General features: G+C 43.0%; 2 protein-coding genes across 4 annotated transcripts in view; both read left to right on the top strand.

Annotated features, from left to right (window-relative positions):
- Positions 1–27,162, top strand: part of MID1 (midline 1) — a 789,406-nt gene that overhangs the window by 322,332 nt on the left and 439,912 nt on the right. The gene's annotated exons all lie outside the window — the stretch shown is intronic.
- LOC123465419 (epidermal growth factor-like protein 6) overlaps positions 11,885–27,162 on the top strand; it is a 38,955-nt gene continuing 23,677 nt past the window's right edge. Inside the window, 4 exon segments of the mRNA XM_045164481.1 lie at positions 11,885–11,967; positions 12,063–12,175; positions 21,846–21,936; positions 26,011–26,132. Of these exon segments, the coding sequence (XP_045020416.1) occupies positions 11,885–11,967; positions 12,063–12,175; positions 21,846–21,936; positions 26,011–26,132 (409 nt within the window).

The raw sequence follows: 27,162 nt of genomic DNA on the forward strand, positions 1-27,162 counted from the left end.
TTCTTTTGTCCCCTCTAGTCCATGTCTTAAAGTTTTCTCCTTGAGAATAAATCAGGTCAGGTCAGCCCTCTCCTTAAAACCTTCCAGCAACTCTCCATTGGATTAAGAATAAGTGAGAGGAATAGAAGAAGCAGTGAAGAGTGCCAAGTTTTGTATACTCATGGCATGGGAAATTTGAAGATGCATCAACACACACTGGGATACACTTGATAGCTTGAGCATTTTGGATTGGGTTCTCAGATGCCTACACGTCCAGGAAAGTGAGATGTTTTGGGGGCATCCCTGGGCCTGCTGGACTTGGACTCTGTATGTCAAAAATGGATGGGAGCCCAGAATTTATTTTAACTAGTTGGGTACTATGGACTTGTCGTGCTGGAAGTCATGACAAAAACAGGAGAAAGCAAAAACAAATCTCTTCTGGCTGGACCTTGTTGTCCATATTTAGAAAACACTTCATTTCTTTCGTTTGGCAATATTTAAATGTAAAAACATCAGCAAAAACGTTTTAACTTCTCAATTTGTCTTGGAGAATATCACAAAGTTTCCTGGAACCTGACCATAAACAAGCATACTAACAATTCTGGCAAAGTGTATTTGCGCAGAAAATAAGGAATCCAATGAAGAAATACTATACGACTTACACAATCCCTGGACTGTTTTAAAAAAACATTTAACTTCAGCTGTGGAGATGGCGATTTGTGATTAATCTGATCAATGTAGACAGCAAGCTGCATAGTGCGTGAAAGGAGCTCTGGGCAATTCAGCATGTAGCTCAGACAGCCACAGCTCAGGGCCTCCTCCCCACAGAGACTGTTCACCTACAGAGCCACTTTCCTGCCCTCAGGACTGGGTGCGTTGAGCCTGCTATATGTCCAGTGTTGTTTAGGAAGAGAGATCAAAGGCAGAGCGCACAAGCACACATGCGCAAGCAGCTGTCTAGCCTGGTCAGACCTCCCAGGGTGGCAGCGAATGTTGGTGGGATCCTTTCAGTCCAAGACCAAGAATTCTCTTTCTAGCTTTCTCTTTCTCTTTCAGGAACTCCTTTTTTATTGATCACCCCAGGTTTACCAGGTTCCATGGTGCTGGGTTAATCCAGCCAAATGCATCTGAGTTCCTGATACTCAAATGTCTCTTAAATTCAGGACTATGCCTTAACCATGCATTCTTGATCTCCCAGCATGCACTGCTCCAAGTTGGTACATTAAAAAAAAAAAAAAAAAAAAACGCTTTGCTAAATATGAAACTAAGTGCAAATCACCCTGATAGCTTTCTAAGTTTTTGTTTCTTGTTTCAGTGGATTCACACATGAGAAAAATATCATGTGTACTAGACTTTAGCAAAAGAAATGGTCTTCGAATATTATTCTCTTCATCAAAGTGGGCTAACTTTATGTGTCAAACCATCCCCAAATCACAGTGGCAGAACATAGTAGAAGTTCACTTCTTTGCCTGCCTTCAAGTGCAACACACATTTGAGAGAGTCTGCTACATGCTTTCACATGGGACCAGGTTCCATCCATCTTGAGGTGCCATCTTTGGCCAGGGCCCCAGTGTCCTCTATATGGGCTGATGGAAACAGAGTTGAGGATCCCACAGGAGGCTTTGTGCACAGGCTTGGAGACACTCTACCCCCATTCTGTTGGCCAAAACCAGTCATGTGGCCCCACCTAACTAGCAGGCTGGCTGGGAAGTATAGTGTAGCTTTGTGCCCAGAAGACACAGAAATGGATTTACTGAGCACTTAGCCTTCCCTTCTGTGATTGTTAAATTGTAACATATGATATACAGATATTTGGACATTTTTAACTTATAAAATCGTAGTTTCATATGGTTTCACCTAATAGTTTGCATTTCTTATCCAGAGTACTCACAACTCGATATTAAAAGAGTGGTCAAACTAGTGGTGGGAAAGTTAGTGATTGGGCCTGGAATTAGGGCAAAAGGCAGGTAGGAGACGATGCTGGGAAAGTAATCTGAATTACTTACTAACATTTCCTTGCACTGTCCTTCGAGAACTATGAAGTTAAAGAAACAAAAAGTTAAAGCTTTTTTTTTTTTTTAGCAGTTTTTAGAAAGATTTTATAAGATAGTGTGTCCCACTGTATCATCCATATTGTGCTTGCCTGCGGTAGATTCTCTCTTCCCCTCGATAGTATTGTTTCAGCTTAATCAGAAACATTTTCAATACTTTTCTTTTTATCCATAATTTTAAATAGCTGCCATATGTGAATTAAAAAACTCACAAGCATAGAATGTGGAACTGGATTCTTGGTGTAATACATAAATTTCCTCCAGCATCTACAAATCAGCAAGTAATTATTAGCCATTCTATCCACTTGTGATTTCCCTCTTTTAAACTGTTTTCCCACTTTCCTGACCAGATGTGAATTTGATGATTAAACCAGTAAAATCCCATTTGTGGCTATCCCTTTGAAGCTGTTTCTCAACACTGGGTGACTACATGGACTGCACACTCATTAATTACAAGGCACATTGCTCATTTATGGACTCCCATGGTTCTCTGATGGCTTTTTCTACAGAGTTCTTTCAAGGTGCTTGCTCTCCTGTAGGAAATATGCACAGAATGTGTCTCTGCATCCATAGAGCAGCTGGAGACTGAAGCGATGTTTCATGATTTGTGTAGCTGCCCGAACATCCAGAATCCATTGTATATTTCTCAGTCATGAGTTGAGTCTTAGTTGTTCTTTCCATATTTTAAACAAGTGAGCAGAAGGCTAGATGTAATGTCGAATATCTGATGTCTTCCAACAGAGGTATAATACTAAAATGCATTTGTGACCAGGGAAGGAATCCCTGAGAGTGAAGAAGAAATCTGACTTCCTTAACAAGTTTTTGATGTCTTAAGTATTCATCATTAACATTTTGGAGAACTTCACAAGTGATACTTTGTACAGTGTCAAAAATGATGTCTTGGAAGGAATTAACACACCTCAGATTTCTCAGTTTCACCTTTTCACCTAAAGGCAAACATGTGAAAGCAATAAAACCCGAGAAAGCAGATTTCTCTGTAGAGTTCTGTTAATGTACAAACAGTATATGAATTTCACCTTCTGGTAATGTTCTTCTCTTAGTTAACCCCAGGCAGTATTCTCCACAATCCAAACTAATTGACTTTGACAAAAACATATGAAATGGGTTTGACCACCTGTACCAGGAACCATAGGCTTTTTCACCAAAGTTTCTAAGTATGCTTTAAAAAAAAAAATCATATTTCAACTTTACAATTTGTTTCTTTGTAATTTCACATCTCACAGTTTCAGTAATCTTTTTTAGGTATAATTGTCATAAAACATTATGTTCATTTCAGTGGTACAACACAGTGATTCAATACTTGTATACACTGCAAAATGATCACGACAATAAGTCTAGTTATCATTTTTAAACCATACATAGTTACAGCATTTTTTTCCTTGTGATAGAAACTTTTAAGATGTACTATCTTAGCAACTTCAAAATATGCATTACAGTATTATTAACGACGGGGCTTTCCTGGTGGCTCAGTAGTAAAGATCTGCCTGCCACCGCAGGAGACTTGAGTTCGATCCCCGGGTGGCGAAGATCTCCTGGAAGAGGGCATGGCAACCCACTCCAGTATTCTTGCCTGGGAATCCCATGGACAGAGGAGCCTGGCAGGCTACAGTCCGTGGGGTCACATAGGGTCAGACACGACTTAGCAATTGAGCATGAGTGCACACAATTAACTGTAGTGGCCATGCTATATGTTACATCCCCAGGACTCATTTGTTGTATTAATGGAAGTTTGTACCTTTTGATCCCCTTTACCTATTTTGTGGCCGCTGCCAGCAATCGAAGGTCTCTTCTCTGTATCTTTGAGCTTGGGGTGGTTTTTTGGTCTGTTTTTTAGATTCCACATTTAAGTATATATAAGTGAGGTCATACAGAATCTTTCTTTCAGGTATACCTGTAAGGTATAATGCCCTCAAGGTCCATCCATGTTGCTGAAATGGCAAGATTTCATTCTTTATCATGGCTGAATAATATTCCATTGTATATATATATATACCACTTTTTTTTCTCCATCCATTCACTCACTGATAAACACTTAGGTTGTTTCCATATATTGGCTATTGTAAATAATGCTGCAGTGAACATAGGGGAGCATATAGATTTTCTTTGGATAAGTACCCAGAAATGTAACTGCTAGATTGTATGATGGTTTTGTTTTCTTTTAAAATTTTGAGGACCCTCCATGCTATTTCCCAGAGTGGCTGTGCCAATACTTATTCCCAACAACAGTGTAGGATGGTTCCTTTTCTTCATATCCTCACTGACACTAGTTATTTGTTGTCTTTTGATGATAGCCATTTTGGCAGGTGTAAGGTGATGCCTCATTGTGGTTTTGATTTGCATTTTCTTGATGACTAGTTGATGTTGAGCATCTTTTCGTATGTGTGTTGGCCATCTGAGTGTCTTCCTTTGAAAAAAATGTTGCTTCACATTTTCTACCCATTTTAAAATCAGAGTAGTGTTATTTTTTTCTGGAAATGAGTTGTTTGAGTTCCTTTTATATTATAAATATTTATATTACATTTTATATTTGGGTATTAGCCCCTTATCAGATACATGATTTGCAAGTATTTTCTTCCATTTGGTAGGTTGCCTTTTCATTCTGTTGGTTTCCTTTGCTGTGCAGAGCTTTTTAGTTTGATCTAGTTCCTACTTGTTTGCTTTTGCTTTTCTTGCCTTTGCTTTTGCGGTAATGTTTCAATAATCTTGTTGGCGCCTGTTGAGTTCACCTCACTTCTATGGAAGCTGCTTTGTGTCTTGCAAAATCCTTGCTATTTCCAACTGCTTGAAACCTCTGTATAACTCTCTGGCGCCTTTAGGATGGGCCAAATGTTTCATGTGGACACAGGCCCTTCCTTTCTGGCCCTCGTTTATCTCCTGCTCCTTCTCCCTCCCACTGTTCTGTCTGCCTCCCTCCTAACTCCCCTGATCCACACACTTTCTCTGCTCCAAGTTACAGGCCACTGACTCCTCATGTTCCTGATGGCTCCTTTTGAGGATGAAGCTGGGTTTTTGGGCATCAGGGAATAGGTAAGGCCCTTCCTATTGGAGCTGGGGCACTTATTGTTTGCAAATCTGAGGTCAAGAAGGGGAAAAGTGGGGAAAGGGGAACGGTAGGAGAGAGGGATATTTTATGAGTTTGGGATTGACCTTTGCACACTGCTATATTTAAAATAGATAATAAGCAAGGACCTACTCTATAGCACAAGGAATTATACTCAATGGTCTGTAATAACCTAAATGGGAAAAGAATTTTAAAAGAATTGATATGTGTATATGTATAACTGAATCACTTTGCTGTACACCTGAAACTATACAACATTGTAAATCAGCTATACTCCAATACAAAATAAAAATATTTAAAAAAAAAAAAAAGAAATTTACAGGTCAGCTCCATGATTTGTTGATGGATTGAAATCTCTCTAAATGAATTATACATTCCTTTTAAAAATATGGAATTAAATTCCCACAGGCAGAATATCCCCCTCTGTAGGTTTCTTCTTTGTCATGTGTTCTTTGTAAATCCACCTGAAATGGGACATCTTCTTCTTTTCGAGGCAGAGTCAGTTTCTCCCTTCACTCTGCTCCCCAGACTCAGCTCCACGTTGTTAAAGGAGGAGAAAACAGATGTGGGCACTTTGTCAAAGTTCAGTACAAACATGGTAAAAAAACTGACTGTTTGAGGATCTAGATGGAAGATTTTTTTCTCAGGGTGAGGAAAAATTACATTACCTTATTCATCAGGGCATGGGGACAGCTGTTTTTACCAATTAGTTTTGATCTTTGTGTTACATTCCTAAAGATATCAAGACAAATAACCCAGTTGGAAAATGGGGAAAGGACCTGAATAGACCTTTCTCCAAAGAAGATACACAAAGAGCCAATAAACACATAAAAATTGCTCGACATCATTAGCCATCTGGGAAATACAAATCGAAGCACAGTACTACTTCTCAACCACTAGAACAGCTGTAATTAAAAAATGGACACTAACAAGGGCTGGTGAGAACGTGGACGAGTTGCAGTCCTCATACACTGTTGGTGGAGGTGTGAAACGATACAGCTATCTTGGAAAACAGTGTTTTGTTGTTGTTCAGTCACTCAGTCGCATCCGACTCTTTGTTACTGCATGGACTGCAGCCAGGCTTCCATTCATTTCCTGAAATGCAAAATGGTGAAGTGATTGACTGAGGAGGACTTAGACATAGCTGAGAAAAGAAGAGAAGCAAAAGGCAAAGGAGAAAAGGAAGGAAAACAGTGCGTCAGTTCTTAAAAAAGTTAAACATAGAGTACCTATGGTCCAGCACTTTCACTCCTAGGTATATACCCAAGAAAAACGAAAACATATGTTCATACAAAAGCTAATACACAGTGTTCATAGCAGCATTATTCTTAATAGCCAAAAGGTAGATCAGATCAGATCAGTCGCTCAGTCGTGTCCGACTCTTTGCGACCCCATGAATCGCAGCACGCCAGGCCTCTCTGTCCATCACCATCTCCTGGAGTTCACCGAGACTCACGGCCATCGAGTCAGTGATGCCATCCAGCCATTTCATCCTCTGTCGTCCCCTTCTCCTGCCCCCAATCCCTCCCAGCATCAGGGTCTTTTCCAATGAGTCAACTCTTCGCATGAGGTGGCCAAAGTACTGGAGATTCAGCTTTAGGATCATTCCTTCCAAAGAAATCCCAGGGCTGATCTCCTTCAGAATGGACTGGTTGGATCTCCTTGCAGTCCAAGGGACTCTCAAGAGTATTCTCCAACACCACAGTTCAAAGGCATCAATACTTCGGCGCTCAGCCTTCTTCACAGTCCAACTCTCACATCCATACATGACCACAGGAAAAACCATAGCCTTGACTAGACGGACCTTTGTTGGCAAAGTAACGTCTCTGCTTTTGAATATGCTATCTAGGTTGGTCATAACTTTCCTTCCAAGGAGTAAGCGTCTTTCAATTTCATGGCTGCAGTCACTATCTGTAGTGATTTTGGAGCCCAGAAAAATAAAGTCTGACACTGTTTCCACTGTTTCCCCATCTATTTCCCATGAAGTGGTGGGACCAGATGCCATGATCTTCGTTTTCTGAATGTTGAGCTTTAAGCCAACATTTTCACTCTCCACTTTACTTTCATCAAGAGGCTTTTGAGTTCCTCTTCACTTTCTGCCATAAGGGTGGTGTCATCTGCATATCTAGGGTTATTGATATTTCTCCCAGCAATCTTGATTCCAGCTTGTGTTTCTTCCAGTCCAGTGTTTCTCGTGATGTATTCTGCATATAAGTTAAATAAACAGGGTGAAAATATACAGCCTTGACGAACTCCTTTTCCTATTTGGAACCAGTCTGTTGTTCCATGTCCAGTTCTAACTGTTGCTTCCTGACCTGCATACAGATTTCTCAAGAGGCAGTTCAGGTGGTCTGGAATTCCAATTTCTTGAAGAATTTTCCACAGTTTATTGTGATCCAAATAGTCAAAGGCTTTGGCATAGTCAAGAAAGCAGACATAGATGTTTTTCTGGAACTCTCTTGCTTTTTCTCTTATCCAGCGGATGTTGGCAATTTGATCTCTGGTTCCTCTGCATTTTCTAAAACCAGCTTGAACATCAGGAAGTTCATGGTTCACATATTGCTGAAGCCTGGCTTGGAGAATTTTGAGCATTACTTTACTAGCTTGTGAGATGAGTTCAATTGTGTGGTAGTTTGAGCATTCTTTGGCATTGCCTTTCTTTAGGATTGGAATGAAAACTGACCTTTTCCAGTCCTGTGGCCACTGCTGAGTTTTCCAAATTTGCTGGCCTATTGAGTGCAGCACTTTCACAGCATCATCTTTCAGGATTTGGAATAGCTCCACTGGAATTCCATCACCTCCACTAGCTTTGTTTGTAGTGATGGTTTCTAAGGCCCACTTGACTTCACATTCCAGGATGTCTGGCTCTAGGTCAGTGATCACACCATCTTGATTATCTGGGTCGTGATGATCTTTTTTGTACAGTTCTTCTGTGTATTCTTGCCATCTCTTCTTAATATCTTCTGCTTCTGTTAGGTCCATACCATTTCTGTCCTTTATCGAGCACATCTTTGCATGAAATGTTCCTTTGGTATCTCTGATTTTCTTGAAGAGATCTCTAGTCTTTCCTATTCTGTTGTTTTCCTCTATTTCTTTGCATTGATCGCTGGAGAAGGCTTTCTTATCTTTTCTTGATATTCTTTGGAACTCTGCATTCAGATGCTTATATCTTTCCTTGTCTTCTTTGCTTTTCACTTCTCTTCTTTTCACAGCTATTTGTAAGGCCTCCCTAGACAGCCATTTTGCTTTTTTGCATTTCTTTTCTATGGGAATAGTCTTGATCCCTGTCTCCTGTACAATGTCACGAACCTCATTCCATAGTTCATCAGGCACTCTATCTATCAGATCTAGTCCCTTAAATCTATTTCTCACTTCCACTGTATAATCATAAGGGATTTGATTTAGGTCATACCTGAATGGTCTAGTGGTTTTCCCTACTTTCTTCAGTTTAAGCCTGAATTTGGCAATAAGGAGTTCATGGTCTGAGCCACAGTCAGCTCCTGGTCTTGTTTTTGCTGACTGTATAGAGCTTCTCCATCTTTGGCTGCAAAGAATATAATCAATCTGATTTCGGTCTTGACCTTCTGGTGATGTCCATGTATACAGTCTTCTCTTGTGTTTTCGAAGAGGGTGTTTATTATGACCAGTGTATTTTCTTGGCACAACTCTATTAGTCTTTTCCCTGCTTCATTCCGTATTCCAAGGCCAAATTTGCCTGTTACTCCAGGTGTTTCTTGACTTCCTACTTTTGCATTCCAGTCCCCTATAATGAAAAGGACATCTTTTTTGGGTGTTAGTTCTAAAAGGTCTTGTAGTTCTTCATAGAACCGTTCAACTTCAGCTTCTTCAGTGTTACTGGTTGAGGCATAGACTTTCATTACTGTGATATTGAATGGTTTGCCTCCGAAACGAACAGAGATCATTCTGTCGTCTTTGAGATTGCATCCAAGTACTGCATTTCGGACTCTTTTGTTGACCATGATGGCCACTCCATTTCTTCTGAGGGATTCCTGCCCGCAGTAGTAGAAAAAATGGCCATCTGAGTTAAATTCACCCATTCCAGTCCATTTGAGTTCGCTGATTCCTAGAATGTCGACATTCACTCTTGCCATCTCTTGTGTGACCACTTCAATTTGCCTTGATTCATGGACCTGACATTCCAGGTTCCTATGCAATATTGCTCTTTACAGCATTGGACCTTGCTTCTATCACCAGTCACATCCACAGCTGGGTATTGTTTTGCTTTGGCTCCATCCCTTCATTCTTGCTGGAGTTATTTCTCCACTGATCTCCAGTAGCATATTGGGCACCTACTGACCTGGGGAGTTTCTCTTTCAGTATCCTATCATTTTGCCTTTTCATACTGTTCATGGGGTTCTCAAGGCAAGAATACTGAAGTGGTTTGCCATTCCCTTCTCCAGTGGACCACATTCTGTCAGATCTCTCCACCATGACCTGCCCGTATTGTGTTGCCCCACGGGCATGGCTTAGTTTAATTGAGTCAGACAAGGCTGTGGTCCTAGTGTGATTAGATTGACTAGTTTTCTGTGAGTATGGTTTCAGTGTGTTTGCCCTCTGATGCCCTCTTGCAACACCTACCATCTTACTTGGGTTTCTCTTACCTTGGGCGTGGGGTATCTCTTCACGGCTGCTCCAGCAAAGCGCAGCCATTGCTCCTTACCTTGGACAAGTGGTATCTCCTCACCACCGCCCTTTTTTTTTGAGCCAAAAGGTAAAGACATTCAAAATGTCCATCAACTGAAAAACGAATAAATGTGGTCTATTCATACAATAGAATATTATGCATCAGTAAATAAGAACTACTCTTATGTGCCACAAGATAAGTAAACCTTGAAAACCTGCTAAATGAAAAAGGTCAGACACAAACAGATCATAGAAGATATGATTGCACTTCTGTGAAATGTCCGGAATAGGCAAATCTAGAGAGAGAATGTAAATCTGTGGTTGGCAGGGAATGGAGGGAGGGGAGAATTGGGACTAAGGGCTGTTAGGCGTGTCCTGGAATTGGTGGTAACAGCTGCAGCAAGCGCATGGTCAAATGTACATTCCTTGTCTGTTGACGTGCCCAGGGGTTTAATAGGCATGCATTTTATCATGTATTTACTATGCAAGAGGAAACAACCCCAGCCATCCACCAAACATACAACTGAAGCTTTTTCTTCCAGAATCTGCTGGTAACCCTGTCCAATCGTGGAATGCACAGGGAGCTACCGCCTTGGCACTTGGGGTTGGGGCCCACTCTTTCTGGCATCTAGGTCAAGGTTAGCAAACTGCAGCCCTCAGGCCGAGGCTAGGTGGCCCTCTGTTTCTATGTGGCTCTTGAGCTTAGAATGGCTTTTACTTTAAAAACGGTTAAAACTAAACCAAAAAGGAATATTATTGCATGACATGTGGAAAGCTTATGAAATTCAAATGTTTCAGTGTCCATAAATATGTACTGAACATGGCCATGCCCATCTATCTACTGTTGCTTGCAGCTGCTTTTGCACTGGGACAAAGACCCCGTGGCCCACAGAGCCTAAACTATTTACCATCTGCCCCTTTATGGAAAACATCTGCCAACCTCTGCTCTACAGATGAAGAGTTGAGTGAATTGTGTTTCCAGGAGTGAGGAGGGCGCCCTGGGCTGGAACCGCTGACAGGGCTCTGCTGGGTTGTGACTGCTCCTTCGGGCTGGAGCTGCCTCATCTGTAACAGGAGACGGCTTGCATGAAGGCTCTCTATAGCGTCTTTCCAGCTTTGACTGTCTCTAGGCGATGGCACCTCACTCCAGTACTCTTGCCTGGAAAATCCCATTGATGGAGGGGCCTGATGGGCTGCAGTCCACGGGGTCACTAGGAGTTGGACACGATTGAGCGACTTCACTTTATTTTTTCACTTTCATGCATTGGAGAAGGAAATGGCAACCCACTCGAGTGTTCTTGCCTGGAGAATCCCAGGGACGGGGGAGCCTGGTGGGCTGCCGTCTATGGGGTCACACAGAGTCGGACACAACTGAAGCGAATTAGCAGCAGCAGTGTATCAAGATTCCAGTGTGTTCGGTGGCCCCCAGGTGGCCAGTGGGGCAGAAGGGCAGTGCTCTTGTCTGGGACAAAGCCACGGGGGCCAGGGAGTCATGTGAGCACACAAGGCACTGAGCGGGACACAGACCTGGGGAGCCAGTGTGTCTGGACAAAGCAGATCTGAAAACTGGCCCCCTCCATGGTTCAGAAGCAGACGATTTGGGCCACTTTCATGTGTCCTAGTTTTGTAGATTATATGTAACCCAGTTCTGTTTATTTCTGTATTTAATGGCTGCACTGGGTCTTCGTTGCTGTGTGGGCTTTTCCCTAGTTGCAGAGAGTGAGGGCTATTCTCCAGTGGTGGTGCATGGCCTTCTCATTGCTCTGGCTTCTCTTGTTGCAGAGAAGGGGCTCACTAACTGTAGCACATGGGCTTAATTGCCCTACGGCATGTAGAACCTCTCGGACCAGGGATTAAACCTGTGTCGCCTGCACTGGCAGGTGGATTCTTATCCACTGAACCCCCAGGGAAGTCCCATGTAACTCCAATTCTTTTAACCCTGGGGAAGAAGGAAATGGCTGATGCTAAATATTGGGGACCTGGAGAAGGGCATGGCAACCTACACCAGTATTCTTCCCTGGAGAATCCTATGGACAGAGGAGCCTGGTGGGCTACAGTCCATGGGGTCGCAAAGAGTGGAACATGCCTGAAGTGACTTAGCACAATTATTGGTGAAGGCTGGCAAGGCATGATAGCAGAGGCTGGCAATCTGAAATTCAGGTTTTCAGAGTCCGATCTAGCACTTCCAGCAGGTTTGTGGCAATGGACCAGGTAACTGTCATGTTTCCTGTCCACAGAGTAGCAGGGCAGAGTCTCTGTGGTGCTTCCTGTTTTCTCAGTTCTAACATGTGGCTCTTTATCCACAGTCCAAGGGATCACGAGTTGTCGGCATCGTCGCTCCAGCCTGGTGTCTGTCCCTATGGAACCATACTGGCCTGCTGCTATGGCTCGAGAAGGAGCAGCAAGGGAGTCTGTGAAGGTACTTTTGTAAAAACTCAGACCACCCAGTGCTCAGGTGGTTGGCCTGGGTCCTGCAGTTTTTCTCTGTGACACCATAACTGTCACCAGGTTGCCAGTGGCTTTCCCAGAGCAGGGACACAGTCCTAACTGACACCCAACGTCTAAGTGCTTGTGAGATCTCTTCCCATTCAAAATATGGCTGACACCATCACCCTTGATATGATGTGTTTGTTTTAGGAGCCCTGTTTCATCAATTCTTTCTGCTGTTCTCTTAGTCAGTATGGCTGTTTTTGTTTTAACCTAGAGAAACTGAGTTAGGCAAAAACAGGTCAAGAAATACCTCATTCTAATTATAATTTTTCCAACCGACTTCTAATGAATTCCACTTTTTAATTGTGAATCACCAAATCAGTAGGCTTTGGTCACAAACAAGAAGGCTAGCCATTTACTTTGTAGTTTAGTTACCCACATTTTCCAAGTTCATCGTGCCTATTTCTAGATGGTTTCAAGGGATGCATGCATATGTATGCATGGTTCTGCTGTGTACATTTCAAACTAGGTTTCCATAAATTGCTTTTGACATCATTTCTCAGACCAGTGTTAGGAGCTCCGAGAGAGGCCTCTGACAGTTTCAAAAGAGTTGGGGAGGCTAGGGATGAGCACAGAGTTTTGTGTTGCATTGTTTTTCATGTAAATTTCTATAATAATTGACAGCCGCAGTGTAAAAGAATCAAATCTGTATTCTTCATAGCTGACTAACCAGGGGTACATACTTTCAGGGCAGGAATCTGGTCTCAGGGCCTTGTATATCTAGTAGGTGGTATAGAACCTGAATCCTTAATCTGTTAAGTGGGATGAACAGACATGTGCATGCAGTACTTTAGGCACTGATAAGGATCATATTGGATTATAAACTATAAAGCCCAAGAGTGTTAGTGATTTTTCAGAATAATAAGTCTACATTCTTTTTTCTGCCTTTTCCCTGCCCCAACCTCCTCCTCCTTGATTTAGCTGGTTCAAAAAATAATCTGGGCAGACTGTAGCTGCAGGCAGAACTTGATCATGTCTGAAATCCATGAAACATTGGAGGACGTTGATCTCACTCCCACGTGTTTAGTGAAGTCGCTCAGTTGTTTCAGAGTCTTTGCAACCCCATGGACTGTAGCCCACCAGGCTCCTCCATCCATGGAATTTTCTAGGCCAGGGTGCTGGAGTGGGTTGCCATTTCCTTCTCCAGGGGATCTTCCCGACCCAGGGATCAAACCCGGGCCTCCCGCATTGCGGGCAGACGCTTTACTGTCTGAGCCACCAGGGAATACCCCCACATGTTTGATATTATGTAAAACCCTGCACTGTTGCAGTTTCCTTATGAGGAGATGACAAGAGTGTGAAAATAGTAGAAGAAATGTTTGAAGGTCATCACTGCCTGCCTAGCAAAAGAAAGTTAGAACATTCCCCTGAGACTTTGTCGGTTGAAAAGGGTGGTACTCACACTGGTCAGGTGGGTCATGATCAAGGGCACTGTCTTGAGAACCAGACTGCCGTGGGTGACCTTGGGCAAGGTAGATAAGCTTGCTCAGACTCCATTTCCTCCCTTGCAGACTTCTGCCCGTTTAAGCAGCAGGTGATGAGGGGGTTCCATGTTGCTTTTTTCTCCTTCTAAACACAACATGATACATTTTTCTTTGAAGTCAGTCAGGTGGAAAGGGTCAAAAACCACACAGGATGTCTTATTTGGAATCTCTCTTAAAGTCACACGAACCTCAGGACCTCCGGCCATAAAACTTGCATGTCTCTGGTGTATAAATGAGGGTGAGCTTTGCTTTTCTGGAGGGGCTATTCTATAATTAGATCAGAGCAGTCTGACCATGGTGCACACGCCAATCACATTCTCACCACTTTTGTGGCCAATATTCATACCAGAGGCCTGAAAACAATTGAAAGCCAGATGCTAAAGGGCATTCCAACACACCACTCCCACTGCGTGTTTGGCAAGCCGAAGAGATGGTCAGCCCACCCTCTGCCCCTGTCAAATGTTGACACAGTAAATGGCAATGATTTTTGTATCTATGATCTGTATCATATTACATCCAATGGGCATGGTCCTTCTTGATGGTAAAGTCATACCCTCCTCGAAGCACCAGGTAACAGGCTGCTTAGTCCCTGATCACCAGGCCTCTGATTTCTAAGCCGTGGGGTGCATGGTGATGAGATAGGAATGCATGCCATCTTGCCTGAACAGGCAGAGCCAGGCTCCAGCCTGTGAGGGTGCAGTCTGCCCTGGCCTTCACCTCCATTGACTGATCAGCCCTCAGTCCTTCAGAGGCCCTGTCTCTATGCCAGAGCTTTCTAGATCTCAGTCTCTGCCCTGCTTAAATCTGTTCCCAGGGCAGGGTCTGCTTCACTCAATATCGTTAGCCTTCAGATATGGATCACTTAGTGAGATATGGGAGAAAGAGCCAGAAAGAGTGGATAAACACTCCAGAAAGATGGAGGAGTTTGAGTTTGCAGGGAAATTAAACAAGAGAGCTTCCTTTATCTAAAGCACACTTAAATCTCAGGCCATTTTAGACATAAATGGAATTTCCCTATGCCATAGATTGGCTGTTCCCATCACAGATCCAATGCTACTGTAAATCAAAAATGTCTTTCTGGAGTGCTGACCTCCAAACAGCAAGGGTATTAACATTCACCACTTCTCCTCTCTTCTCTTTGGCATTTATCCTGGGCTTTCCTGTCTGGACTACATTGAAAATAACTTTCCAGGGAGCAATCAGAGGTTTGGGGGCTTAAAAAAAAGGTTTATTTTTCTAACATTTAGAGTTAAAGCTGCATCTCCAAGAACATAACCGTAACAAAATAGACCCTGGAAATCCAATTCTATCTCGTTTGCCTCCAAAAGTAGAAGAACTTTGGTGGGAAGCGTGTTTTCCCCTACCTTCTCTCACTTACCATCTACTTCAAGCCTTGAAATGTTTCCCTGTCCAAAGTTCTGCACTTACTGTTTGTCATTCAAAACTATTTCAGGGTCTAACATGTTCACACTATTACATGCAGGTGGAGAAACAGGTGAGCATTTATATCCCTGTTCTGAAAGCACTTAGCATCAGATAGTAGATAGAAGTCAAACATAGAAGCGAAATATCTGGCTCGTTCTTGAATAAGATGCAGATATCAGTTTCGTGGGAGAAGCCTGCCAGAGTTCTGTGGAGTTCTCAGAGATGAGCAGAAGTTCACGTGTGGCTGGAGAAATCTGTACAAGCTTCTGGAAGGAGGGGCCCTACAAGGTAGTCCTTGAAGGATTGTTAGGATATTAACCATTGGAGTGGCGGGGAGGGGTGCCGCAGGTGGGGTAACAATAGAGAAGCAATAAAAAGTGCAGAGTAGCTCAGAGAAGAGCAGGCAGTCTGGTTTGACCTCATCGTTGCCTGGGTTCAGGGAACAGAGTAAGACCAAAAAAAGGCCAAGGCCAGATCATGGTTATGACCCCTGTCCTGGATTCAGGACCCAACAGAGATTATTTGATGACTTCTAGGCAATGAAATCCGTCCTGAATATTCATTGGAAGGACTGACAATGAAGCTGAAACTCCAATACTTTGGCCACCTGATGCAAAGACCTGACAGAGGATGAGATGGTTGGATGGCATCACCGACTCGATGGACATGAGTTTGAGTAAGCTCCGGGAGTTGGTTATGGACAGGGAAGCCTGGTGTGCTGCAGTCCATGGAGTCGCAGAGTCGACCACGACTGAGCCACTGAACTGAACTGAACTGAGGCAATGCATGGCATAATCAGAGGTATACTTCTGGAATATCCCTTTAATGTCACATCGGACATCGGTATTTTAGGAACGGTAACTGAGAAGTTGATTCTTGCACAAATATCCTGTTGAGAGACACTTAGAAGAAATCAGTAAGGGAGTGAGGGAGCTGGGGAAGAAGATAGGCAAGGATGTGGCTTCAAGAGAAGAGAAGTTTGGCTTCATCCTGATTCCACAGGGAGCTCTGGAGTGTTAATTGCACCACAGCATTTCTCCTGCCCAGAAACCAGGGGCTAGGCTGCTAGACCCGTGTGTCAGCCAAGCCCTGGTCACAGACTGATGTGAGGAAAGTGAAGAGAGAGAGGCATGTGACAAATCTCCCGGACATCTATGGGCAAAGTGATTCCCAGCAGTTGGATAAATATTGGCTTGGGCAAAAAAGTGTGTTTGGGTTTCTCTGTAAGCGACTGTAGAGAAACCCAAACACATTTTTTTGCCCAAACCAAAATCGAGGAAATTGGTGGTAGAAACAGGGATAGAGGGGTAGGATACTCTGAGTGATTGTTTGGGGAACAAGAAAAAATAGAGACAGCTGAGATTTTGAGTCCAGGTAGCTGGGAGATGAATGGTGACCTTAGCAAAGGTAGGGGTGTGTCAAATGGGAACATGCTGGAGTCTTTAGGAACAGGCTTGCCTAGGGGTGGACCTTCTATGAGCCAGAGAATCAATGTGCAGAGAAGTAAGCAAGCATTTCTGGCAATTGCTGAGTGATCCTTTCATATGCTGGCTGTTTCTGGGACTCCTAGTAGATCCAGAAAATGTGAGAGTCCATGATTCCCTACCTGCCTAGTTTATCTTTCATTCATTGCTTTTTCTCTCATTCCCATTCATGTCTTTGGGCTCTCCCATTTTCCTTTCTTCCTATCCACAGCAGTTTCTCCCTGTCTCCTCCTTATGAGCCAGACTCAAACTTTCCACCATCTTTGACTACGCTTTCTTGCCTAATCCAATCTGTTACCCATCCCATCCTTGTTTCTCCTGCCACTTCAGTCATCCAACAAATATTTATTGAGTTCCTAGTTTGTGTCAGGTGTCTGGATACAGAAGTGGATAAAACAGAAAACCAAATCCTGCCTTTGGCATGCCTCCATGACCAATACTATCGCCATCACCATCATGCTTGTGGTTCCCATCCTCGGGACCAGAGGCAGCGTCTCCCTGCCTCCAACCTGTGCTTTGTTCATTTTGGCTGATAACGCACAGAATGTAAAAATTTTGATCATTGAAGAGAGAAATGGGGAAATAATACAGAAGAGGAAAAAAAAAAAAAACAGTAGAAAGGGGGATAAGGACCTTGGCCCAGTATAACTATGGAGTTTCTTCCAGCTCACAAATCATATTCCATTTGTTAAATCTTTTGTATTTACATAGAAAACTGGCTAATTGTGATGTAGGAGGCTTTTTTTTCTTTGAATGCCACTGGAGGTGTGGCAGTGCTAGGCAAAGTTATGGTCAAATTGTTCTTGTGGGGTGAAGGGGGTGAGGAGATGGGGGCCGGTGAGCAGCTGAGAAGAGATACCCCACGTCCAAGGTAAGAGAAACCCAAGTAAGACGGTAGGTGTTGCAGGAGGACATCAGAGAGCAGACAAAATGAAACCATACTCACAGAAAACTAGTCAATCTAATCACACTAGGACCACAGCCTTGTCTAACTCAGTTAAACTAAGCCATGCCCGTGGGGCAACCCAAGACGGGCTGGTCATGGTGGAGAGATCTGACCGAATGTGGTCCACTGGAGAAGGGAATGGCAAACCACTTCAGTATTCTTGCCTTGAGAACCCCATGAACAGTATGAAAAGGCAAAATGATAGGATACTGAAAGAGAAACTCCCCAGGTCAGTAGGTGCCCAATATGCTACTGGAGATCAGTGGAGAAATAACTCCAGCAAGAATGAAGGGATGGAGCCAAAGCAAAAACAATACCCAGCTGTGGATGTGACTGGTGATAGAAGCAAGGTCCAATGCTGTAAAGAGCAATATTGCATAGGAACCTGGAATGTCAGGTCCATGAATCAAGGCAAATTGGAAGTGATCAAACAAGAGATGGCAAGAGTGAATGTCGACATTCTAGGAATCAGCGAACTGAAATGGACTGGAATGGGTGAATTTAACTCAGATGACCATTATGTCTACTACTGCGGGCAGGAATCCCTCAGAAGAAATGGAGTAGCCATCATGGTCAACAAAAGAGTCAAAAATGCAGTACTTGGATGCAATCTCAAAAATGACAGAATGATCTCTGTTCATTTCCAAGACAAACCATTCAATATTACAGTAATGCAAGTCTATGCCCCAACTAGTAACACTGAAGAAGCTGAAATTGAACGGATCTATGAAGAACTACAAGACCTTTTAGAACTAACACCCAAAAAAGATGTCCTTTTCATTATAGGGGACTGGAATGCAAAAGTAGGAAGTCAAGAAACACCTGGAGTAACAGGCAAATTTGGCCTTGGAATACGGAATGAAGCAGGGAAAAGACTAATAGAGTTGTGCCAAGAAAATACACTGGTCATAATAAACACCCTCTTCGAAAACACAAGAGAAGACTGTATACATGGACATCACCAGGTCAAGACCGAAATCAGATTGATTATATTCTTTGCAGCCAAAGATGGAGAAGCTCTATACAGTCAGCAAAGACAAGACCAGGAGCTGACTGTGGCTCAGACCATGAACTCCTTATTGCCAAATTCAGGCTTAAACTGAAGAAAGTAGGGAAAACCACTAGACCATTCAGGTATGACCTAAATCAAATCCCTTATGATTATACAGTGGAAGTGAGAAATAGATTTAAGGGACTAGATCTGATAGAGTGCCTGATGAACTATGGAATGAGGTTCGTGACATTGTAGAGACAGGGATCAAGACCATCCCTGTGGAAAAGAAATGCAGAAAAGCAAAATGGCTCTCTGGGGAGGCCTTACAAATAGCTGTGAAAAGAAGAGAAGCAAAAAGCAAAGGAGAAAAGGAAAGACATAAGCATCTGAATGCAGAGTTCCAAAGAATATCAAGAAGAGATAAGAAAGCCTTCCTCGGTAATCAATGCAAAGAAATAGAGGAAAACAACAGAATGGGAATGACTAGAGATCTCTTCCACAAAACTAGAGATACCAAAGGAACATTTCATGCAAAGATGGGCTCGATAAAGGACAGAAATGGTATGGACTTAACAGAAGCAGAAGATATTAAGAGGTGGCAAGAATACACAGAAGAACTGTACAAAAAAGATCTTCACGACCAAGATAATCAAGATGGTGTGATCACTCACCTAGAGCCAGACATCCTGCAATGTGAAGTCAAGTGGACCTTAGAAAGCATCACTACGAACAAAGCTAGTGGAGGTGATGGAATTCCAGTTGAGCTATTCCAAATCCTGAAAGATGATGCTGTGAAAGTGCTGCACTCAATATGCCAGCAAATTTGGAGAACTCAGCAGTGGTCACAGGACTGGGAAAGATCAGTTTTCATTCCAATCGCAAAGAAAGGCAATGCCAAAGCATGCTTAAACTACCGCACAATTGCACTCATCTCACACGCTAGTAAATAATGCTCAAAATTCTCCAAGCCTGGGTTCAGCAATACGTGAACTGTGAACTTCCAGATGTTCCAGCTGGTTTTAGAAAAGGCAGAGGAACCAGAGATCAAATTGCCAACATCTGCTGGATCATGGAAAAAGCAAGAGAGTTCCAGAAAAACATCTATTTCTGCTTTATTGACTATGCCAAAGCCTTTGACTATGTGGATCACAATAAACTGTGGAAAATACTGAAGGAGAGGGGAATACCAGACCACCTGACCTGCCTCTTGAGGAACCTATATGCAGGTCAGGAAGCAACAGTTAGAACTGGACATGGAACAACAGACTGGTTCCAAGTAGGAAAAGGAGTACGTCAAGGCTGTATATTGTCACCCTGCTTATTTAACCTATATGCAGAGTACATCATGAGAAATGCTGGACTGGAAGAAGCACAAGCTGGAATCAAGATTGCCGGGAGAAATATCAATAACCTCAGATATGCAGATGACACCACCCTTATGGCAGAAAGTGAAGAGGAACTAAAAAGACTCTTGATGAAAGTGAAAGTGGAGAGTGAAAATGTTGGCTTAAAGCTCAACATTCAGAAAAAGAAGATCATGGCATCCGGTCCCATCACTTCATGGGAAATAGATGGGGAAACAGTGGAAACAGTGTCAGGCTTTATTTTTGGGGGCTCCAAAATCACTACAGATGGTGACTGCAGCCATGAAATTAAAAGACGCTTACTCCTTGGAAGGAAAGTTATGACCAACCTAGATAGCATATTGAAAAGCAGAGACATTACTTTGCCAATGAAGGTCCATCTAGTCAAGGGTATGATTTTTCTGTGGTCATGTATGTATGTGAGAGTTGGACTGTGAGTAAGGCTGAGTGCCGAAGTATTGATGCTTTTGAACTGTGGTGTTGGAGAAGACTCTTGAGAGTCCCTTGGACTGCAAGGAGATCCAGCCAGTCCATTCAGAAGGTAATCAGCCCTGGGATTTCTTTGGAAGGAATGATGCTAAAGCTGAAACTCCAGTACTTTGGCCACCTCATGCGAAGAGTTGACTCATTGGAAAAGACTCTGATGCTGGGAGGGATTGGGGGCAGGAGGAGAAGGGGACGACAGAGGATGAGATGGCTGGATGGCATCACTGACTCGATGGACATGAGTCTGAGTGAACTCTGGGGGCTGGTGATGGACAGGGAGGCCTGGCGTGCTGTGATTCATGGGGTCGCAAAGAGTCAGACACGACTGAGCAACTGAACTGTACTGAACTGAACTGATGTAGTTCAGAAGGGAAGCACTACTCAGTATTTTCAACGTGAAAATAAACTGGAGAGGAAGCAGATCACCCTCTGTATTGTATGTCACCAGGGATTTCTCTGCCACTTAGAATGTGGCTAAGTTTAACACATGTGCATTTCACTGGGCTGACTGTTCTTTTTAATTTGTTTATTGAAATATAGTTGACTTACAATGTTGTGTTGATTTCTGCTCCACAACAAAGTGATTCAGTTATATATATATTTGTATTCCTTTTTAATATTCTTTTCTATTATGGTTTATCACAGAATACTGAATATAGTTCCCTGTGCTGTACTGTAGGACCTTGTTGTTTATTCATCCTATATATACTAGCTTTCAGCTGCTACTCCCAAACGCCCAGTCCTGCCCTCTCTCATCCTCCCTTACCACTGGCTACCACAAGTCTGTTGTCTATGTGTGTGAGTCCATTTCTGTTTTGCAGATAAGTTTATATGTCTCATATCTCAGATTCCACATGTAAGTGGTATCATAAGGTGTTTGTCTTTCTCTTCCTGACTTACTTTAATTAGTATGATAATCTCTCTAGGTCCATCCATGTTATTGCAAATGGTATTATTTTATTCTTTTTCATGACTGAGTAATACTCCATTGTATATATGTATCATGTCTTTTTCACCTTTTACCTTTCAGTGGATATTTTGGTTATTTCCATGTCTTGGCCATTGTTGATAGTGCATGTATGTATCTTTCCAAATTAAACTTTTGTTCAGATAAATGCCCAATAGTGGGATTGCAACGCTATTTTAACTTTTTTGAGGAACTTCCATACTGTTCTCTCTAGTGGCTGCACCAATTTACATTCCCACCCACAGTGTAGGAGGGCTCCCTTTCCTATATACTCTTTCCAGCATTTATTATTTGTAGACTTTTTGAAGATGGCCATTCTGCCTGATGTGAGATGATATCTCATTGTAGTTTTGATTTGCCTTTTTCTGATCATTAGCCATGTTGAACATCTTCTCATATACCTATTGGCTCCTATTCTTTAATTGTCAAAATACCTTTTCTTTCGACAGCTATGTGTGAACCTGGATGCAAGTTTGGTGAGTGTGTGGGACCAAACAAATGTAGATGCTTTCCAGGATACACCAGGGAAACCTGCAGTCAAGATCAGTACTAGAGACCACAGTGGTGATACAGACCTACCCCAGGGCTTTCAGAATCAACTCAGGCAGTGCAGTGGTGTTTGGGACACAGTATAGCACTCAGGATTCTGTAGTTTGTAATTCTGATCTTCAAACGAAAGTGGTTTCAGAATGAGATTTTTCAATCAATCTCTTCTAGAAAAACATCAAAGTGATTCTGATGCTTTTCTTAGGATGCCAGATGAAAAACATTATTTTCCCTCTGAACAATAATGTTTATTGTTTTTTTTTAAGCTCACAAAGCAATGCATATATTTTATTTAAGAAAATCCAACAAAATAAGAGGATATAAGTTAAAAAGTGAGTGTGAACACCCACAGTTCATCCTCCACCCATAGCTAAGAGTTTGACCTCCATCTCTGCAGGTTCTTTTCTGTTATACTTACAAATATGGATATTTCTCATGGGCATTTTTGCATGTCAGCACACGGAGAGCTGTGTCATACTCTTTAAGGCTGTATCCTAGTCCCTAGAGCAAATGCTTGTGTCATTTACGTAAAAATACTTTAACCACTATTACAGAAGTTGTCCCCAATGTTTTGCCACTACAAATAGCGCTATATCAGTCATTATCCTATGCATATCCTTGCTCCTTTGAGTATTTTTATAGGGTAAATATCTAAAAATGGAATTGTTGGGTTGAATGACATGCATATTTTTATTGTAATTGATATATTTTAAAAGGCAATTTATGATTTTTGTCATAGGCTCTTTATGTAAATATATTAAAGCGGTTATAATATTAAGAACAGTGGTTCTTAAGGTGGCCAGTTTGGTCCGCTAGGAAGACTTGCCAGATACAATACATATCCCTGTTACTGCTGCTAAGTCACTTCAGTCGTGTCCGACTCTGTGCGACCCCACAGACAGCAGCCCACCAGGCTCCCCCGGCCCTGGGATACTCCAGGCAAGAACACTGGAGTGCGTTGCCATTTACTTCTCCAGTGCATGAAAGTGAAAAGTGAAAGTGAAGTCGCTCAGTCATGTCCAACTCTTAGCGACCCCATGGACTGCAGCCTACCAGGCTCCTCTGTCCATGGGATTTTCCAGGCAAGAGTACTGGAGTGGGGTGCCATTGCCTTCTCCGATACATATCCCTAGTTAGATTTAAATCTTATTTCCAAATGCAATTTCACATAAACAACAAACATTTTATAGTGTATGTATGTTGCAAATATTGTATGGGACATATGTACACTGAACAAATATTAGTCATTTTGCCGAAATTAACATTTACCCAGGCATCCTGTAATTTTATTTGATAAATCTGGAAGTCTTACCCCCGAGGCTATCTGGCAGTGCCTGGAGACATTCGGAGGGGTTTCTACTGGCATCTGGTGGGTAGAGCCCAGCTGAACATCTATAGTGCATAGGGCAGCCCCCCTGCTAATGGTGATCTGGCCCCAGATGTCCACAGTGTGGAGGAGCCCAGGCACCAAGAAACCTGTGCTGATTAAGAAAGGGTCCCCAGTTCTGTAACACAGTTAAGCAACGAGCAGAAAATCCAGTTCAGCTGCCCTTAGGAAAGAGCCCTGCCAGGGTTCTAGAAGGGAGAATGGAATTCCAGAGAAAGCCAGGGGTCTGCCCCACTCTGTGCCCCCACCCCCAGCTCACTGCCAAGGCCACATGCTCACATAGCCTTTCTCTGTGCTGGCAGACCTGCAGGCTCAGGGAGGAGCCTCTAGCTCTCCTGTCCCCACCCCAGGACGGGGGCCAGCACCGCCAAGGGGCTCCTTAGAACCGTGTCCACAAGGCTTGAGGGAAGTGCAGCAGGAGCCATGCTCTCAGAAGTAATAATTCAACCATGTCCCTTAGCAGGGCTTTTCTCACCAGAAGACCTGGTTTTCCATATGTCTTGGATTCTGTACCAAGATACCTTCTCAAGAGAGTTGGAATGGAAAAGGTGTTTTTTCATGCTGCTTTTCAAGTCCCAGCAAAGTATTCACTTTGAGGTAGTGTCCAGTGGCTCAGATGTTGGGCTGTCTGGCTTCTCCCCACAGCCCCCCTGTCCCAGGGCCGCCTGATGAAAGTCCATGTATATCCACTGATGGCCACAGATCTCAACCCAACTGATGTGTTTCCCCAAAATGCTTCTTCCAAGAGACGCCTCTGACTTAGCACCAAGTGATGGAATATCCCTGGCTTTCCTGTTATGTCCAACCAGCATTATTTGATTCATGCATTTGAAGCAGTTAGGATCCATACAGGAGATGGTAGTGTACAGGGGACTGGCAGTGGACAAGGGGGTTCAAGTGTCCAGCTAATGTGCTGGAAAAATCTCCATGTAAGGTTCTTTTCAGAGGTGAAAGCAGCCACTTACTTATTTTCCAGAACGGCCTTTGCCTGTTACTGTGCTGAATTTTGGTCTTACATGGAATTTGGTTCTTTTCTCCTTTCTATATCTGCCTTGGGAGAGTTATGACATGTGGCACCCACATCACCACGTGACCAAAGACAAAACCCATGATGGCTTTACAAGTTTTTTTCCTTATGTATCATTTTTTATTTTAATAAAATCTACTTCATTTTTAATGTTTCATGTTTTAAACCCTGAAAAGCTCAGAGAAGAAGGCCCCTCTCAATCTTCCCAGGAGGTAACCATTATAAACGTGTAGAGCCAGGTCTCCCAAGGTTTTTTTTTTTTTTTTTTCCTGCCTGTGCCACATTGCTTGCAGGATCTTAGTTGCCAAACCAGGGATAGAATGCAGACCCCAGCTGTGAAAATGCTGAGTTTTAACCACTGGAATGCCAGGGAATTTTCCTAGGCAATTTTTCCTATGCTTATTTTAAAAATGTGGTATCCATATACATATTTTTGTAACCTTTTTGTGTATCAGCGTCCTCTGAGCACCTTGATATGGGATTAAATACTGTCCTGTGACCTGACCACTAGTAATAGCTGCCTAGCAGGGCTCCCTCAGGAAAGGTGTGAGACAAGGCCATTTGTCCATCATGAGGCCGCTCAAAATACTAATTGAAAGGAGACTGTGCTTTTGGCATCTGTCACAGACTACCTGGAAGAGCTTTAAAGGCAGCAGTATCTAGATTATGTTTTAACTTTTTATTCAAGTAGGAAACACAAAATCGTACACCTGTCAACAATGTACAACTGCATGAATGCTCAAGAACACCCATATAGCTGGCATTCAGATCAAGAAATGGAAACTTAGCCTCCCTGAAAACCCCTCATGCTCCCCTCCATCACTTGCTCCCAGCCCCCAACAAGGGACTGTACGTTGTCTCTCACACCACAGAGTCACTGTGCCTGGATTGTTTCATTTCTTTCACTCATGCCTGGTTTTCAGTGTGCGCATTTGTGTCCAGCTTCTCCCAGTCAGGATCATGTTTGTGAGTTTCATCCACAGTTGTTTGTACTTGTGGTTTGCTCAGCCTCACTGCTGTACAGTGTTCTATTGCGTGAGTGTACAAGTCATTTATCCATCCTTTTCAGAGGAGAGATTTGGATTCTTCCTGGTTTGAGGCAATTCAGAATAGTGCTACTGTGATCATTTTAGCATGAGATTTTTTGGTGGTTTAGTTGCTCAGTCGTGTCCAACTCTTTGCGATAGCCCTCCAGCCTCCTCTGTCCATGGGATTCTCCAGGCAAGAATACTGGAGTGGGCTGCCATTCCTTCTCCAGTAGATCTTCCTGACCCAGGGATCGAACCTGGGTCTCCTGCTGCATTGCAGGCGGATTCTTTACTGACTGAGCCACCAAGGAAATCTGGTGGGCATGTACCCATGTTTCTGTTGGACATTTGCCCAGGAGTGGAATGGCTGGCTCACGAGTGTCTGTATCTAGCTGCCACACAGTTTTCCAGAGTGGCTGTGCCTATATTTGCATTCCCTTCAGCAGTGTAAGATGATTCAGTTTGCTCCACATTCTCACCAACGCTTTAATGATGGTCAGAGAAGAGGCGAGTCACCACCCCTTGTACCTACCTCCACAGCTGGCGTCCAGGGAGGCCAACCCCGTTCCACATCTGGGTGTTTCCTCCTTCAGTTCACCTTTCTCCATTTCCTGACTGCCCCCTGCAGATGTGAATGAGTGTGGATTCAAACCTCGGCCGTGCCAACACAGATGTGTGAATACACACGGTAGCTACAAGTGCTTTTGCCTCAGCGGCCACATGCTCCCGCCAAACGCCTCATGTTCCAGTAAGTTTCAGCAGCTGGCCTGCTCTCAGTCAATCCAGAGGCTTGACTTTTGGCATTTAATGCTTGGGACAAAGTTAAATTAAGTTATTGGAGGGGAAACACCCACCCCAAAGACTCTTACATCACCCTAGAATAAAACATCTTTGTGCACTTATTTTTTCAATTTACTTATTTTTTAATGGAAGGATAATTGCTTTACAGAATTGTATTGATTTCTGCCAAACATCAACATGAATCAGCCGTATATATATATATTCCCTTCCTCTAGGACTTATTTTTAATTGTAGTAAAATACGTATATTGTGCAATTCACCATTTTGACAATTTTAAGTGTACCTCAGGCATTTTATACATTCACAGTGTTGTGCAAACCATCACCACTCTCCAGAATATCTCCATCATCCCAAAAGGAAACCCTGTCCCCATTAGCAGTCACTCTCAACTCATCTTCTCCTCCACCTCAGGCCTGCATGCTGTGTCTCTGGATTTGCCTGTTCTGGCCTCGTTGTTTTTAAATAAAAAGACTAACCATGGGGAAAGATACATTGAGTCTCTCTATATATGCACAGATGAATTAGAATTCTTCATGAAAAAATAAGCATACTGAAAATATAAGCATATTTTTTAAATTATATTTTATTTTTAAACTATACATAACTGTATTAGATTTGCCAAATATCAAAATGAATCTGCCACAGGTATACATGTGTTCCCCATCCTGAACCCTCCTCCCTCCTCCCTCCCCATTCCATCCCTCTGGGTCGTCCCAGTGCACCAGCCCCAAGCATCCAGCATATTGTTTCAGGAAGGTGATAAATCTCAGTTCCATCTCAGGACATCAGTTCTTCCCACCAGCTATCTTTCTCACGCCCCTTGCCCCACACTCAAAGATTAGTGACTCTTGTTGGAAGTCCATTCCAGTTCACATTCCTGGAAAGAAAAGCCCTTCTCTGATAAAGAGAATCCATGTCCTGTGGGGCCTAAATGTCTATATCCGTTCATTTATTGAGAAGGAAGGCTTTTCAGGTTT

The sequence above is a fragment of the Bubalus bubalis genome, chromosome X (genome assembly GCF_019923935.1).
Source record: "Bubalus bubalis isolate 160015118507 breed Murrah chromosome X, NDDB_SH_1, whole genome shotgun sequence".
In the NCBI taxonomy this organism is placed as follows: domain Eukaryota; kingdom Metazoa; phylum Chordata; class Mammalia; order Artiodactyla; family Bovidae; genus Bubalus; species Bubalus bubalis.